Below are 14,038 nucleotides of genomic sequence, written 5' to 3' on the forward strand. Positions count from 1 at the left end.
AATTTTTTTTTTTGAAGAAAAACAACTACAAATATTAATGGAGAGTATTTGATCATATTATTAAGTTTAAATATAACTACTTCGTATTAGATATAATGAGTAGCAATTGTCCGTATTCGGTATTCGGGATCTGGTTGGATGTCGAACTAAGTGGAAAAAAGATAGTGTAATTCTGAGTATGTTATTTGTCCCACATTGAAAAATAATGCAGGTTTAATGAATATATATTACGTATAAATAGTATAATTGTCCCACATCAGAAAAATAATCCAAGTTTGGTGAATATATTACATATAAATAATAGAATTGTCCCACATCGAAAGATTAGTATAAGATAGGGTGATTATATGATTATAAATAAGAGTTAACCCACGTATATATTAATCTTTTATTTTTTTTGAAAGAGATATTTTAATAATATGTAAACCAATCATACCAATCATTAGACATAAAATGTAAACATTAAACTCACATTTTTTTTTGCATTATAAATAAGTTTATTACCCGGTTGCAACGCACGGACATTCAAACTAGTATATTATAAATAGTAAACGTGTAAGTTAGACAACTCTAACATAGTTTATTTCATTGAAAATAAAATTTAACGGTAAATATAGGTAGTTTGGGCAAAGTCGGACACCAAACCTAATTACTCCGTATTTTTGAGACCGTCTCTTACGAGATTTGCTCCGTACCTTAATAGCGTTAAATTGGTGCAATGTCATGATTATACATTTATAATAATCCATAATTAAGTAAATTCATGTTAATTAATATTAATATACATATTTGTTCATTACAATACATATTACATAAGTCCTCTCTTTATCTCAACCCCTAAAATTTCTCTCGATTCCGTGATCTTCATCGTCGCTCATCAATTTCGATTTGATTAATCATCGCACTCTACCGTTTAGAATTCACTCAATCGAATTCGTAACCTAGAATCTCCAGATTCAATTCAATTGGTTCGATTCGATTAATTGCCGATTTTCGCGTATGTAATTCTGTTTATTTTATTTTTGTTTTGTTTTTTCTCGTTAATTATTTCGCTAATCTGTTCTAATTATGGCAATTACTTTCATTTCTGTTTGATTTGAATGTAATTTCTGTTTGTTCAATTGTTCAAGCATCATTTAATCGGATACTGGATGTGTAACACTAAATTAGGGTTTTTGTTCTGTTGTTTTCTGTGTAATTAGTGATGTTACGGAGTAATTTACTACTTTGTTGTTAGATTTGAGTATACATTGAACAATAATTGTGGAAATTGCATTATGTTTTGTTCAATTAGCGTTTTCGCGTACGGTGTGGTAATTGTTTAGCACGATTATTTGGAATCGTAATTCGTAGCTAATCGTGCAGGTGTACAGTCTAGTTTATACTCCCTAGTGTCTCAATTATTTGTTTACCTTTATTATTCTTTGCGAGTAATATGTTACTCAAAGGTAAACAAATGATTAGGATGGACGGAGTCACGGAGTAATGATTGAGCTAGTTCGGTGTTATCACGGCATTTTTGGTGTTTTATTTCTTCTTGTCATCATTTGGTTGGTGCCATAGGCTTGGCTTTAACTATCAGCAATGACAACGGAATGCGAATTTTGGCTTTAGCCGTTATTCCAGTGAAATGCTTAACGGAATTTTTTTATATGGTGTCGTTACTGTTCTAAGTTAGGTTATTTGTCTTGTTGGAATATTATGTTCGGTAACGCAATTTAACACAGTTGTCAGTTGCCAGGTAGTCACCATGCTTGAAAGTTGAAAGTCATTATATGAGATATTATGCACTTGCTGTAGGCATTTTATTAGAGGCGCTGGAGATTTCAAAATTTTCTAGTGGAGAATTTTATTTTTAGGCAGTGTGAATGAATCACTCAGTTTCGTCATGTTTTGTTGTAGCATCTGTGAAGATAAAGGATAAGCGGTTGGGAATCAATTTTATATGACTCTTGTTTTTGCTGTGATCTAATGTCGATATTCATATGGTCTATGCTGTATATTTATTTTTTGAATTATGTACCCGAAGTCCCGAACATTCAGAAATTTGTTGTTCTTGCTTAGCGTCGTTTTCTCGTGTTACAGGTTATATCAAGGGGATACAGTAACAACTGATCTGGGACATCTTTCTTAAAGATCATGTTCGGTTCAAGTAGTCGTAAGTGTTTGCTAACTTGCTCATCTGAAAGTTATCTTTTATTGAAAATGTTTTTTGTTTATTTTGTAAAGTAATTTCTTAGTCTCGGAAAAGTTTGTCCGTATAAAATATGGCATCGTTAGGTCATTGGGTATTTTCCAATGTTCTTAAGCATCTTTTGGCTGCTATGTATGATGATTGTGCCTTCCTCGCCTCAGTGCGCGTCAGGCCTTTTAAAACTTAGCAGCAGGCTCTTTTTTCTTGAAGTTTAGTTAGATATTTGTTTGTCTTTCAGCTTTTGGGCAATCAGCTAGCACGCCTTTTGGATCACAGTCACCTTTCGGACAGAACAATGTAACGAATAATCCTTTCGCTCCAAAGCCTTTTGGTGCTGCTAATCCTTTCGGTTCACAGACAGGAGGTTCCGTCTTTGGCAGCACATCCACTGGAGTGTTTGGTCAGTCATCATCACCACTGTCTTCGACACCGACTTTTGGAGCTACTCCAACATCCGGATTTGGGAATACCCCTACATTTGGGAGTCAATCTTCATCTTTTGGTGGTAAGTAATCCTTTTTGCCTTTCCGGTCCTATGTTGCTTTACAAATTTACTCTTTTCTTTATTAATTTTACGAAAGATTATATTTAAGTTTTTACCTATTGTTGATTGTCTTCAAAATTAATAACTTTCGTCATTGTTTCACTCAAACTTCCGGGCAAAAACAATGAAGTGACCATTTTGCCCTTTTTGTTGTACTTACTTTAACTCATCATTTTTAACCTCTCGTCTCCTTTCGCTCGATTAAAAAAATACACTAACACTCCCTCATTTCTATCTATCATTTTCACCTTCTCTTCAATTTAATTGGTTTTTCAAGAAGAGAACAAATTTTATTTTTCAAGCAATACTTGGAAGAAGAAAGCTAAATTCCCAAGTTGCTCTCCTAAGGTATGGGCACTTTTAAGTTCCCAGACTCTACAATTCAACAACGTTGCTAATTTCAACAACACTAAATGGAATTCGTTGACTGTACTTCAAATATCAACAACCCCATCTCATATAACAGAGCGTGGAAGGGGATACTCTTTTTCCTTTCCTTTCCTTTCCTTAGGAGGTGAACCTGTTTCTCCGTATGTTGAAAGGTTCAGAAATCAAATAAAGTTCTGGAGTGAGTTAGTTCGGTCTGTTGACAGGAACAATGCTCTGTCATACCATGGAGGGTGTAGTCAAATAATAGAACAGTTGATGTTTGGTTGCTTGCGTAGTTGTGACTACTTTTTTCTTATGGTATCACTTGCATACGATATCGGATTTCTGTCTTTGCACTTCTAACAACAGTTTTGATGTTTTTCAGGATCGTCTACGTTTGGAGGTTTTGGAACAGGCACTCAACCAAGTCCATTTGGAAGTTCATTTCAACAATCCCAGCCTGCGTTTAGTACCAATTTGTTTGGTGCTTCAAGCCAACCATCATTTGGTACTACTACTTCGGCTTTTGGATCGTCAACCACACCAACATTTGGGTCTACTAGCACAGGAGGATTTGGAGCCACTAGTGCCTCTGCTTTTGGTTCTACACCAAGTCCATCTTTTGGAAATACAGGAGCTGCCTTTGGGGTCGGAAGCGCTCCTGCCTTCGGGTCTACAGGAGCATTTGGATCTTCAAACAATTCTGTCTTCGGTGCAGGCAGTGCTCCTGCTTTTGGAGCTACAACCAGCTCTGCTTTTGGTGCCACATCGACTCCAACCTTTGGGGCTACTAGCACTCCTGCTTTTGGTCAACCTAACAGCCAAGCTTTTGGTTCTAGTGGTAGTGCTCCAACATTTGGTGCTTCAACCACTTCAGCTTTTAGTTTTAACTCCAGTCCTGCGTTTGGCCAATCTACGTCTACGTTTGGTAACTCTACTTTCGGATCGACGCCATCTCCTTTTGGTACTCCGGCTTCTTCGGGTAAGTTTCAGTAAGGTGGATGCTTTTCTTTTTGCACAGCAAAGATATGCCTCACTTATTGGCTTGTCTTTACTTCCTTTTTTGCATAGCTTTTGGTTTTATTGTTTACTTATGTTTCTTGTCGTCTTTGTCTTATAAATCTGGTGCAATTATGAAGGAGTGCAAACTACAACTCCTACTTTTGGAAGTGGCACCTTTGGGCAATCTAATTTGGGAGGAAGTAGAGTAGCACCTTATCAAGCAACTGCAGATACAGATGGCCCTAGTAACCAACCGCAAGGAAAGTTGGAGTCTATATCGGCCATGCAAGTTTACAAAGATAAAAGCCACGAAGAGCTGAGATGGGAAGATTACCAACGAGGTGATAAAGGTTTGTTCCCAAATGCATACTCAGTTGAGAAAAGATGGTTAACTTGCTGTCTTGTTCATACTCGATTTGTGTGCATTGTTAGTTTTAAAGGCACGATGTGATTTGAGGGAACGAGACCTAACCTTAAAAGGTTTGAGGCAAATGCCCACACTTCTTGATCACTATGCACTGCTCTTCCTAACTCACTTATAAAAACAGGCGTGTACCTCACTAGCTACCCCTCATTTGCTTTAGGTGCGCCTTAAGTACACGCATGAGGCGTGCTCATGGTATTAAATGAAAGTCACAATACCGAAATTCGACCGCTTTTTAGAGGTTTTGGAGATCATCGCTTCCACATTTTTACCGCATTTTGAGGCGGTATTGGCAACATTTAGCGAGTTTTGGCTGTGGTCCTGTGGAGCAGCCAATACATGACCTTGATTGAAATCAAGATTTAATACTATATGTGCCTGAGGCGCTTGGGATGTCACTTCACTCCACATAGGTGTGCATAGGGCGCCTAAAGGCCCTAAACTAAGATCTTGTTTTTGCTTTGATTGTGAAACCTTTAGTACAACCAGTCAATCATCCTGGATTTTGCAACTGTTTTGGTGGTAGAAATTTACAAGAATGATCCTAAATTAATGCTATACGATAATTTGATTTGAGGGTTGATTTTATTCTAGTAAATCCACTAACTAAAAGACTAAACCTTGTATCTTAAATCTCACCGTTTTATCTTAAAATCTAGCCATGTTGTAAAATCCCATGGTTTGATCTTTTGGTGTGGCCGTTCTATACAAATATTTTTGAACATAAACACATCGGCAAAAATTGTGACTATCATACCCAATATTTTTTACTCCCTCCGTTCCATTTTATTGACTTACTTTTCATCTTGATATATTTTACAGAAAAGGTGGTAAAATACCAACTTCATCTTCTTGTCTTAGAAGAATATGGGGATAATTTAATTGTGATGGAGTAGTTATTTAAGTAGGATCAGTAATAAAAATTTAGTCCTTTTCCTTTTAATATATATAGCAAGGGGACAATTAATATGGGAAAACCAAGAGGGAAAACGGGAAAATAAAAATGGGATTGGTGGGGTAACATTTACTCGTTTAAGTTCCAAGATCTTGTTTTTAATGTTATACTCCCTCCCATTCACAATAAACCTCCCATTTCATTTTGGCACAAATATTAAGGAAACACACTACCCCACCATATAATTAAATTTGAACCACACAAATACACTACCCCACCATACAATTAAATTTGGACCACACAAACACTTACCAAAAAAGGAAATAGGGAGTTTATTGTGAATAGACGGAAAAGGAAATAGGGAGGTTTATTTTGAATGGGAGGGAGTATGTTATAAGATAATAGTTGTCTCGGTCTATGTTTCGACATGAAAGCGGATTGAGTAGTCGAAATTTTGATTTACGAGGTGCCATGCTTGCTGGATGCTTTCATTCAAGCAATTGTTGATGGTGCCATATTTGCCATTCGAATATTGTCTTTGTCTTATACTTGAATACTAACGTAACTTCCATCCCTATGTAAACCAGGTGGACCGAATGCTGCTGGTCAATCTTCTCCAGGGCTAAACTTTGGTGTGCCTGGAGCAGCGCAAAACCCCTTTGGCTCGCCAACTTTGGGACAGTCGTCTGCCAACCCATTTTCAACGTCTACACCATCTACGCAATCTAACATATTTTCTAAGCCCTCACCGTTCGGTGGCACGGGTCTTGGTACTTCTACCCCAACCTTTGGTTCCTCGCCATTTGGCTCTGCTCCTGCTCCTGCTCCCACATCCAATCTCTTCGGTTCGAGCCCTGCACAGACATCCTCCCCTTTTGGAACACCGACTCCTGCATTTTCTTCCAGTTCTATATTTGGTTCAGCAATATCATCTGCAACCACCTCTGCATCAATATTTGGTGCCACACCAAGCCAAACACAATCACCATTTGGTACTTCAGTCTTTGGGAGTCAACCATCCCCCCTGTTTCAGTCATCATCACCTTCACTTGGGATAGGATCTACTTTCGGCCAAAGTGGTTCCCTGTTTGGATCGACTCCTAGTTTCTCTAGTGCTTTTAATACCACAAGTACTTTTCCAACAGGTGGGTTTGGAAACACATCAAATACTACAGGCGGGGCCTTTGGTCAAAGCACTGTAAGTACTCACACAATTTCTGTTTTCTTAGCATCAGTTATTGTGTTTTTTGGGTTGTGGCGTGTCTTTTAAGTCTGTATTTGTTTCTCCTCTTGGCTGTTGAACTAAAATTTCAAGCATCACTGACATTTTTTTAGGTGTCATAGTAGCACTGACCTTTTTGTTTGATGTGATGTGAATTGGCTGCCACTGTCAGCGCTGTGCTTGTGAGGATCCATTTCTTAGGGGATGTTTTGTAGTTTTCTATTTATTTTGCACTATTAATGTTTGACTAAATGCTTTGATCCATGTTGTGTGATGTTTGTAATGATGAAATAGATTATTAGCAAGAGTAAATACAGTTCCAGGACATCCTTTTCGTTTAGGTGTGTGAGACTATAGAGTAGACGCAAACTGCAGAGTTCTAAGCCCAAGCTTAATGTTAATCCTGTCGTGTGTGGAAGGTGTTGCCTTTCAGACGTAAATGTGGTGTTTCGTCAGTGTTTCATTTGAGGTTTTGAACTAATTTTGCGTGTTTACAAGTTTAAACTGTACTATTTTGTATTTCCTATGAATGTATGACATTAACTCTGTACGGGAGAAGAAAATCGTTGGTGCAATGTTATTGTGTTGCTTTAGTACAATCATTGTTGCTTATGTTGTTCCTGGTCCAACTTGTAGCTCTCTCTTGCATCTCCTTTTCAACAGAGTCAACCTCCACAGCAGAACAGTCTTTTTAACTTCAATAATGCTGGGCAGACTCAAGCAGGTACATTCCTTAAATTTGGGCCCTTGCGCTCTCGTCAATAGTTAACTTAAGTTTGTCTTATTCTTCATTTTGTGTGTATAGGTGGTGCATCAGGCATTTTTGGACAGAGTCTTGGACAAAGTTTCGGACAGTCGTATGTTTTCAGTGCTCTAGCTACCTTTCATCCATTCACTGCTTTTTATTTTGGTTTGGCTCAGAATTTCTAGTTTCTTGACATTTCTTTATGATAATAATTTGTGTTTTGCGCTTGTGAATTTGAAATGAGGAATATTTATAGTATGTGTGAACTGAAGGATTAAGAATATTTACCCACTTCCCTAGACTTGAAGTTGATGTAGTCCCTCTTTGGGGTTTATTGGTTGTGGTTGTTGGGAGGATAGGGGGTGTGGGGGGTTAGTGGAGGGTGGTTCGGGCATATTGGCTAACCCACTCTCATCCTCGGGATATTTTCTTCCCCGTCCCTTAATTGATTCTCCTCGTGGGTTTAGTCCAAGCGTGACTGAATTAGAGACAATAAAAGAAGATATCTTAGAGCAAGTCAATGGAACTAAAAATGGAGTTGCTTGGACACCCAAGCTAATAAACTATTATCACAGTGTATAACAGTAATTGGCTTGGACCAAGTGATTTACGGCGTATGCAACCATTAGATTGCTCCAAAAAGTAGGAATAATTTAATTTGATCGTGGGAGTTACTGGGCAACAAGGATGACAAGGACACATTCAAGTGGAAGGAAGCTGATAATTTTAAGTTTCTTATCTGCTGTTGATTATGGATTAATTCAGAGTAGTGCGTGGACATAGTTGGGTGTCTTAACTTTTTTCCGTTTCATGCAGCGGCTCTGGAATCCAGAACTCAACACCTCAACAACCAATTGCCATCACCAATCCTTTTGGGACCCTCCCCGCAATGCCCCATATGTCAATTGGGAACACTGGAACATCACCATCAATTCAATATGGAATTTCCAGCATGCCTGTAAGCATTGACATCTTTGATCAATAACTAGTCTAGTGACTACATAGTGACAATTAATGTAAGACCGTGATATTTTTTTTTTTTCTTTGCCAGGTTGTTGATAAACCTACCCCTGTCAGGGTATCATCCTTGTTAACATCACGGCACACGTCTCAAAGGCGAATCAGGCTTCCAGCTAGAAAATATCATCCCAAGAACGATGGTTCAAGAGTGAGCATCATGTATTTTATCAATTAGTTATGCCTGACACTTATGTTGGTGGATTATCAAATTATAATTGTTGCATCCAGGTGGCTTTCTTCAGTGAAGAAGACGAAGCACCGAGCACTCCGAAGGCAGATGCTCTTTTTATTCCTAGGGAAAATCCAAGATCCTTGATTATTCGGCCAATCGATCAATGGCCAAAATCTTCGATGAAAGAAGCTTCTGTCAAAGTATATGAAAATGGTATGCCTACTGGGCCAACTGGGGTTTTATTTTAAAATGAGCACGTCTTTTAAGTGGCAGAATTGGTTTCTCAGTAATTGTCTTTGTTCTAGTGTTCTACAATGAGCCGGCAGACTGCTTTAGTCCACAATATTTTGTATATTTTGTCTCGTTACTGGTATATCTTTCTTCTGCAATAGACCTGAGATAGCATGCAGAATGCAGCATCGAGCCTTTTATGAATATGATGCTGTCTCCTTGACTATCTTTTCCCGTGTTTTTAGGTAATGCATCTGTAGAGAATCACAACCACATCAATGGATCGACTGGTGAAGGGAACAATGGTAAGTTCTTCCTTGTTTTCCATTCTTAAAGAGCTGTATTCCAAGTTATTGGTTGTATTTCTTTATTTCCGTGTACATTTTAGAAACTACATTGAGAACAGAGAATGCATGATCAAAAAATTTGAAAGCTGTGTTTGATACGCAGTCTCACAAAGTCACAAGTCATTGTGTACTTGGGAATTAAACAATCGCGTGAACTAGAAAAGGAAGTTCCATATCTAACGTTACTTCCTCTCTGTCTGTTATTCAGCACTTGAAAGGCTCGTCATAAATTATTCATCAGCGACGACAAATTAAAAGTGCTATTATTTGATATATACTGCAACATAAAAGAGAATTTGACATCCCCCCTGATCCACACTTACCCACAGAATAGCTTTCAGCTAACTATTAAATTATGTTTTTTTTTTAAACTTATTCCGTCATGCTAGCATGAGTATATTCAACTATGTTGGGAATTTGTTGATATAACTTCTTTCATAATTTATTCTGATTTCGAAAAATATCCAACTATTGTGGGTCTTATTCTTGTTTGTTCAATACAAGCTTTCTTTTCTCATTGGTCTAAAATCAATCAGTCTCTTAAATTTTTGATATGCCTAATGACCCTTACGTATGTATAACTATGATGTCAGGTGTTGCCAATGGGAACGGACATCACTCGGTTAAATTCAGTCAGAAACCAACTGGCAATAACAATGATGACACACCAAACCAGAAAGGAGATTCCTATATTACTCTTTCAGGACACAGAGCCGGCGAAGCGGCTATAGTATACGAGCACGGCGCTGATATTGAGGCAACTATGCCAAAACTTCGCCATTCCGACTACTACACGGAGCCTCGAATCCAAGAGCTAGCTGCCAAAGAAAGGGCAGAACCAGGGTACTGCAGGCATGTGAAGGACTTTGTCGTCGGACGACATAATTATGGGAGTATCAAGTTCCTTGGAGAAACTGATGTGAGACGACTCGACTTAGAGTCCCTTATCCAGTTCAATAACCGGGAAGTGATAGTCTACTTGGATGACAGTAAGAAACCCCCGGTCGGTCAAGGCCTTAACAAACCGGCAGAAGTTACCCTTCTTAACATCAAGTGCTATGACAAAAAGAGAAACCAGATCATAGAAGGACCGAAAATCGAGAAATACAAGGAGATGCTTAAGAAGAAAGCAGAGGATCAAGGTGCTGAGTTTTTATCTTATGATCCTGCCAAAGGAGAGTGGAAATTCCGAGTCGACCATTTTAGCAAATATGTGTTCGGCGATGATGATCAGTGGGATACAGACTGACCATTTACGATAGACAGATGTTTCATGATGCTCTCTACTATCCTTATTACTGCAAATTATCGTAGCTGATTACAGCACTGTTTTTTTTATCCTTTTTTTCCTGGCCGTAGCGGGTTTTGTGTTGTGCTATATATGTTCAGTTTGTATTAAATTGAGTTTGTATGTGCATATTTCGAATACCCAGATTATCAATGGGAAATTGTTGTGATTTTATTACTCCGTACTCGGTATGCACAATTTTGCACAATTGTTGTGGTTTACGTCTAGTATTACAAGAAGCCGTCTCACCAAGATACTTCGATTCTCTACTGGTTATGCGGTGTATGGCCTATTGGCCTGACATAAAAACGACCTTGTACAACAATTTTCATCGAGTCTGGAGTAAACCGGACTAGTCTTCCTTAAGATAGAGGTATCCGTCTTGATAAACGGGTCAAATATCATTCCACATGGATAAATCTTTTATTTTTTCTTATGCTTTCTGTTTTTGTCTTGTTCGTCCCACATGAAATATTTGACTTGGGGTAAGCTCAAGACGTATGTACCTGGCCGTCTTAAATGAGAATTTGCGAGTAAACCTAAGATTGCAGGAATGGGCAAGAGTGGGTCTATCGACTCCACTCCTGCAATTTGAATACAATTGATACAGTCTCAATTGAGATAATAATATATCGTCTTTATTTATTAGAAGTATTTACCTAAACTATTTACAGCACAATAAAGTAAAATCGCAATCGTCTATATGATTCCTGCAATAAAAATTCAGGATATTGGAGAACACAAATTAAGAAACCCTAATGAGTAATGACAGTCTAATGAACAATATGAATCATACCCCACCGCAACCACCACCTCCACAACCACCGCCGCCACCGCAACCACCACCGCCGCATGTACTTCCAGCCCCACCACATGCAGCTCCACCGCCATGACCATGACCATGACCATGACCGCCACCACCACATGTACTTCCTGCCCCACCATGACCGCCATGAGTATGACCATGACCGCCACCACCATTATCCGTGGGTAAAACAGTAGCAGCAGCTCCTCCTAAAATAGCGAAATCGCCGTCTCTGGTACTTCCAATTCCTGTAGGAGCCCTAGGAGTATAAGGACTTGGGCCACTTCGTCCATCATATGTCTTGCCATGCAGAGTTGGAGGTCTCGGCGACGGCGACGTAGATTTGTTATTATTACTGCGTCTTTTTATCAAACCTGCTATAACAACGAGAGCAACAGCAATTAAACAGCATATTACGAGAATACTCCAAATAACATAAGTTTCCATACTGTTAGTTTTCAGAGAAAATCTCGATTTACGATAAATTTGTGTAAAATGGCTTTATATGTATATATTTTTGTTGTGGTCCTAGTGCGTGGCTGTGTATGAATAGGTTATCTTCTTGATATATTAGAGGATTCCTACATGATATGCTACACTAGATTTGGACATATGTACACGTAAATAGATTGGTAATAATGGAGGAAAATTAAAATTAAATTAAATTTTATATTTTGGTATTTAGTTTAGCTAGGTAAAGCGATATCTTTGTTATTTAAGAATAATTATTAATTTAGATAGCGGATAATATTAATACAGATTGTGAATTATAAGAGGCCGTCTCACCAAGATACCCCAAATATTCGTGAATATCAAATATTAATGACGAAATAACCACGAACTGTCATCAAGAAGCAGTGAAACCAACAAAGAACACTTGGAGTCTATCAAGAGAGATTAGCGGACCCGAGACGAAGGGGACCAACTGTAAACGGAGATACCGGTAGGGCGGAGGCAAATAAGGAGTCACAGGCAGACAAAAAAAGGAGGAAATATAAGTGGCGACGATCAAATTAAAAAGTTAAATCGAGATCGAGCAACGGAAACCGCCAAAGATCGACCGTAAACAGCAAAACCTCTGGCGGTACCCGAGGGTGAAGGCAGGGATGGTAGGGGATGGCGGTGGTAGTAGTTTGGGTGTTTATCTTCCTTAATTCAATCAAGGAGGTGGTTGTTTTTCGTTCCTTGGGTTGGGGCATCTTCCTGCCATTCTTGGCGTTTTATCAGGAGGTTAGGGGGGTCTGTATGTGGCTTGCGATTTATGCTTTTTCTGTGATCGAGCGTCTTTTGGGTGGTTGGTATGGATTGGTATTGGTGGCATTGGTGTGGTCGTAGTAGTTCTTCTCGCCCATTACTGTTATCGTTTTCTTGTCTCGACTTTGTATCTGTCCCCTTTTCTCTCTGGTTTTGTTGTTCTCAAGTTCTTGTTTCAATGGATTATCAATCGCTTCTTCTCAATCTCAGTGAAGTGTTTATTTTCGATGACAATGATATGGAGGATGAGGATTTAATTAGGTGGATTATGAGTATGGGGGAGCCATATATATACACTATACAAATGATGAAAGATAGGGGTAATTCTCTTTTCAAGGAACAAAATTTTTCTCTAGCAGTCAGCCTTTACAAACAAGCCCTTAATCTTTTATGCTTTCTTGGCTTTTCGACCTCTCGTGATCAGCATACTACCTATTCCCTAGCTCTATCTCTGGTCCTTAATCTTGCAGCTTGAATTGAAGCTCTCTCACTTTTATCAGGCCTGTTTTTACTGCAATTTTGTCTTAAAATTTGATTCATGCATTGTTAAAGCTCTTTATCGTAGAGGCTTTGCTTATAAACAGTCAAATTTCTTCAAAGAGGCTCTGAAAGACTTTGAGCATGCTGTACAATTTGAACCGAATAATAAAGAAGTTAATCGTGAGCTTCTTGCCTTGTGTGATACCCCGAATAAAATTATATTATTTAATAAAATTAAGTTATTCGTTGAAAGAGGAAAGAATTTTTATCAATGTGGAGTCGAGAGAGTACATAAAATGAAATGAATCCATCCTAGAGGGAGATATTGACCTAATAAAATTCGAAAGACGTAGTAACCTAGTATAGGTAAGACCCAAGAATAAGAATAAAATAGTTCGGTTGAAATCTGACTCAATAATAACTTTACCCGTAAAATTTTTACTAGACCTATCTAAAAGAAAATAACCCGTAACATAAAATATCTAGATATTTTACGATTCTAACATAAGATTTATATTATTTTATTCACATTTATCACATGCCTTAAACAAAAGAAATTTGATGTGGAAAAAAAATGTCCCACGTAATGGCCTAGCATGGTAGGTTTAGAGACCTAAGTTGTCACTTGGTAAAAACTAGCTCCACGTACAAATGAGCAACAAATAGTGACCGACATACTAAAACTATAAATAGGAGACCAAGGTGCTCCACATTTCAAAAGTATCCACAAGAAAGGAAACAACTTCTATAGTATACTTGGCTAGTTAACGAAAAGATAAAGGTATATTTCCTACCCTTCGTTTTAAGTTAATATAATGAGTAAGTATATTATCGTTATAATTACTCAACTGATATTTTAATGTACGTGAATTATTGTTTATGTGATAAAGTTATGTTATACTTGTTTTTTTTTACATAATGTGGTTTACGTGAGATATGACTGTGGTACTGTTTGTGTTAATAATTGACGTTATAATGCTCACATGATAATGTTAATATTAAAATACCATTGCTAAGATGTACATTTGGCCAATGTATCATCCGGG

At 38.0% G+C, this 14,038-nt stretch overlaps 1 protein-coding gene across 3 annotated transcripts in view; it reads left to right on the top strand.

The window, feature by feature from the left end:
- Positions 1-10,630, top strand: part of LOC141647078 (nuclear pore complex protein NUP98A-like) — a 28,099-nt gene extending 17,469 nt beyond the window's left edge. Inside the window, exons 5-15 of one of the 3 annotated variants that reach the window (XM_074455115.1) lie at positions 2,448-2,699; positions 3,493-4,089; positions 4,247-4,459; positions 6,016-6,626; positions 7,287-7,374; positions 7,456-7,507; positions 8,212-8,353; positions 8,447-8,563; positions 8,644-8,800; positions 9,064-9,123; positions 9,759-10,630. In XM_074455115.1, coding sequence (XP_074311216.1) covers positions 2,448-2,699; positions 3,493-4,089; positions 4,247-4,459; positions 6,016-6,626; positions 7,287-7,374; positions 7,456-7,507; positions 8,212-8,353; positions 8,447-8,563; positions 8,644-8,800; positions 9,064-9,123; positions 9,759-10,414 — 2,945 coding nt within the window. In that variant the 3' untranslated portion in view covers positions 10,415-10,630. The remainder of the gene's footprint in view (positions 1-2,447; positions 2,700-3,492; positions 4,090-4,246; positions 4,460-6,015; positions 6,627-7,286; positions 7,375-7,455; positions 7,508-8,211; positions 8,354-8,446; positions 8,564-8,643; positions 8,801-9,063; positions 9,124-9,758) is intronic. The other 2 variants (XM_074455116.1, XM_074455117.1) reach the window with 2 other exon arrangements.
- The last annotated feature ends 3,408 nt before the right edge of the window (positions 10,631-14,038 follow it).

Source organism: Silene latifolia, chromosome 3, assembly GCF_048544455.1.
Source record: "Silene latifolia isolate original U9 population chromosome 3, ASM4854445v1, whole genome shotgun sequence".
NCBI classification, from domain to species: Eukaryota; Viridiplantae; Streptophyta; class Magnoliopsida; order Caryophyllales; family Caryophyllaceae; genus Silene; species Silene latifolia.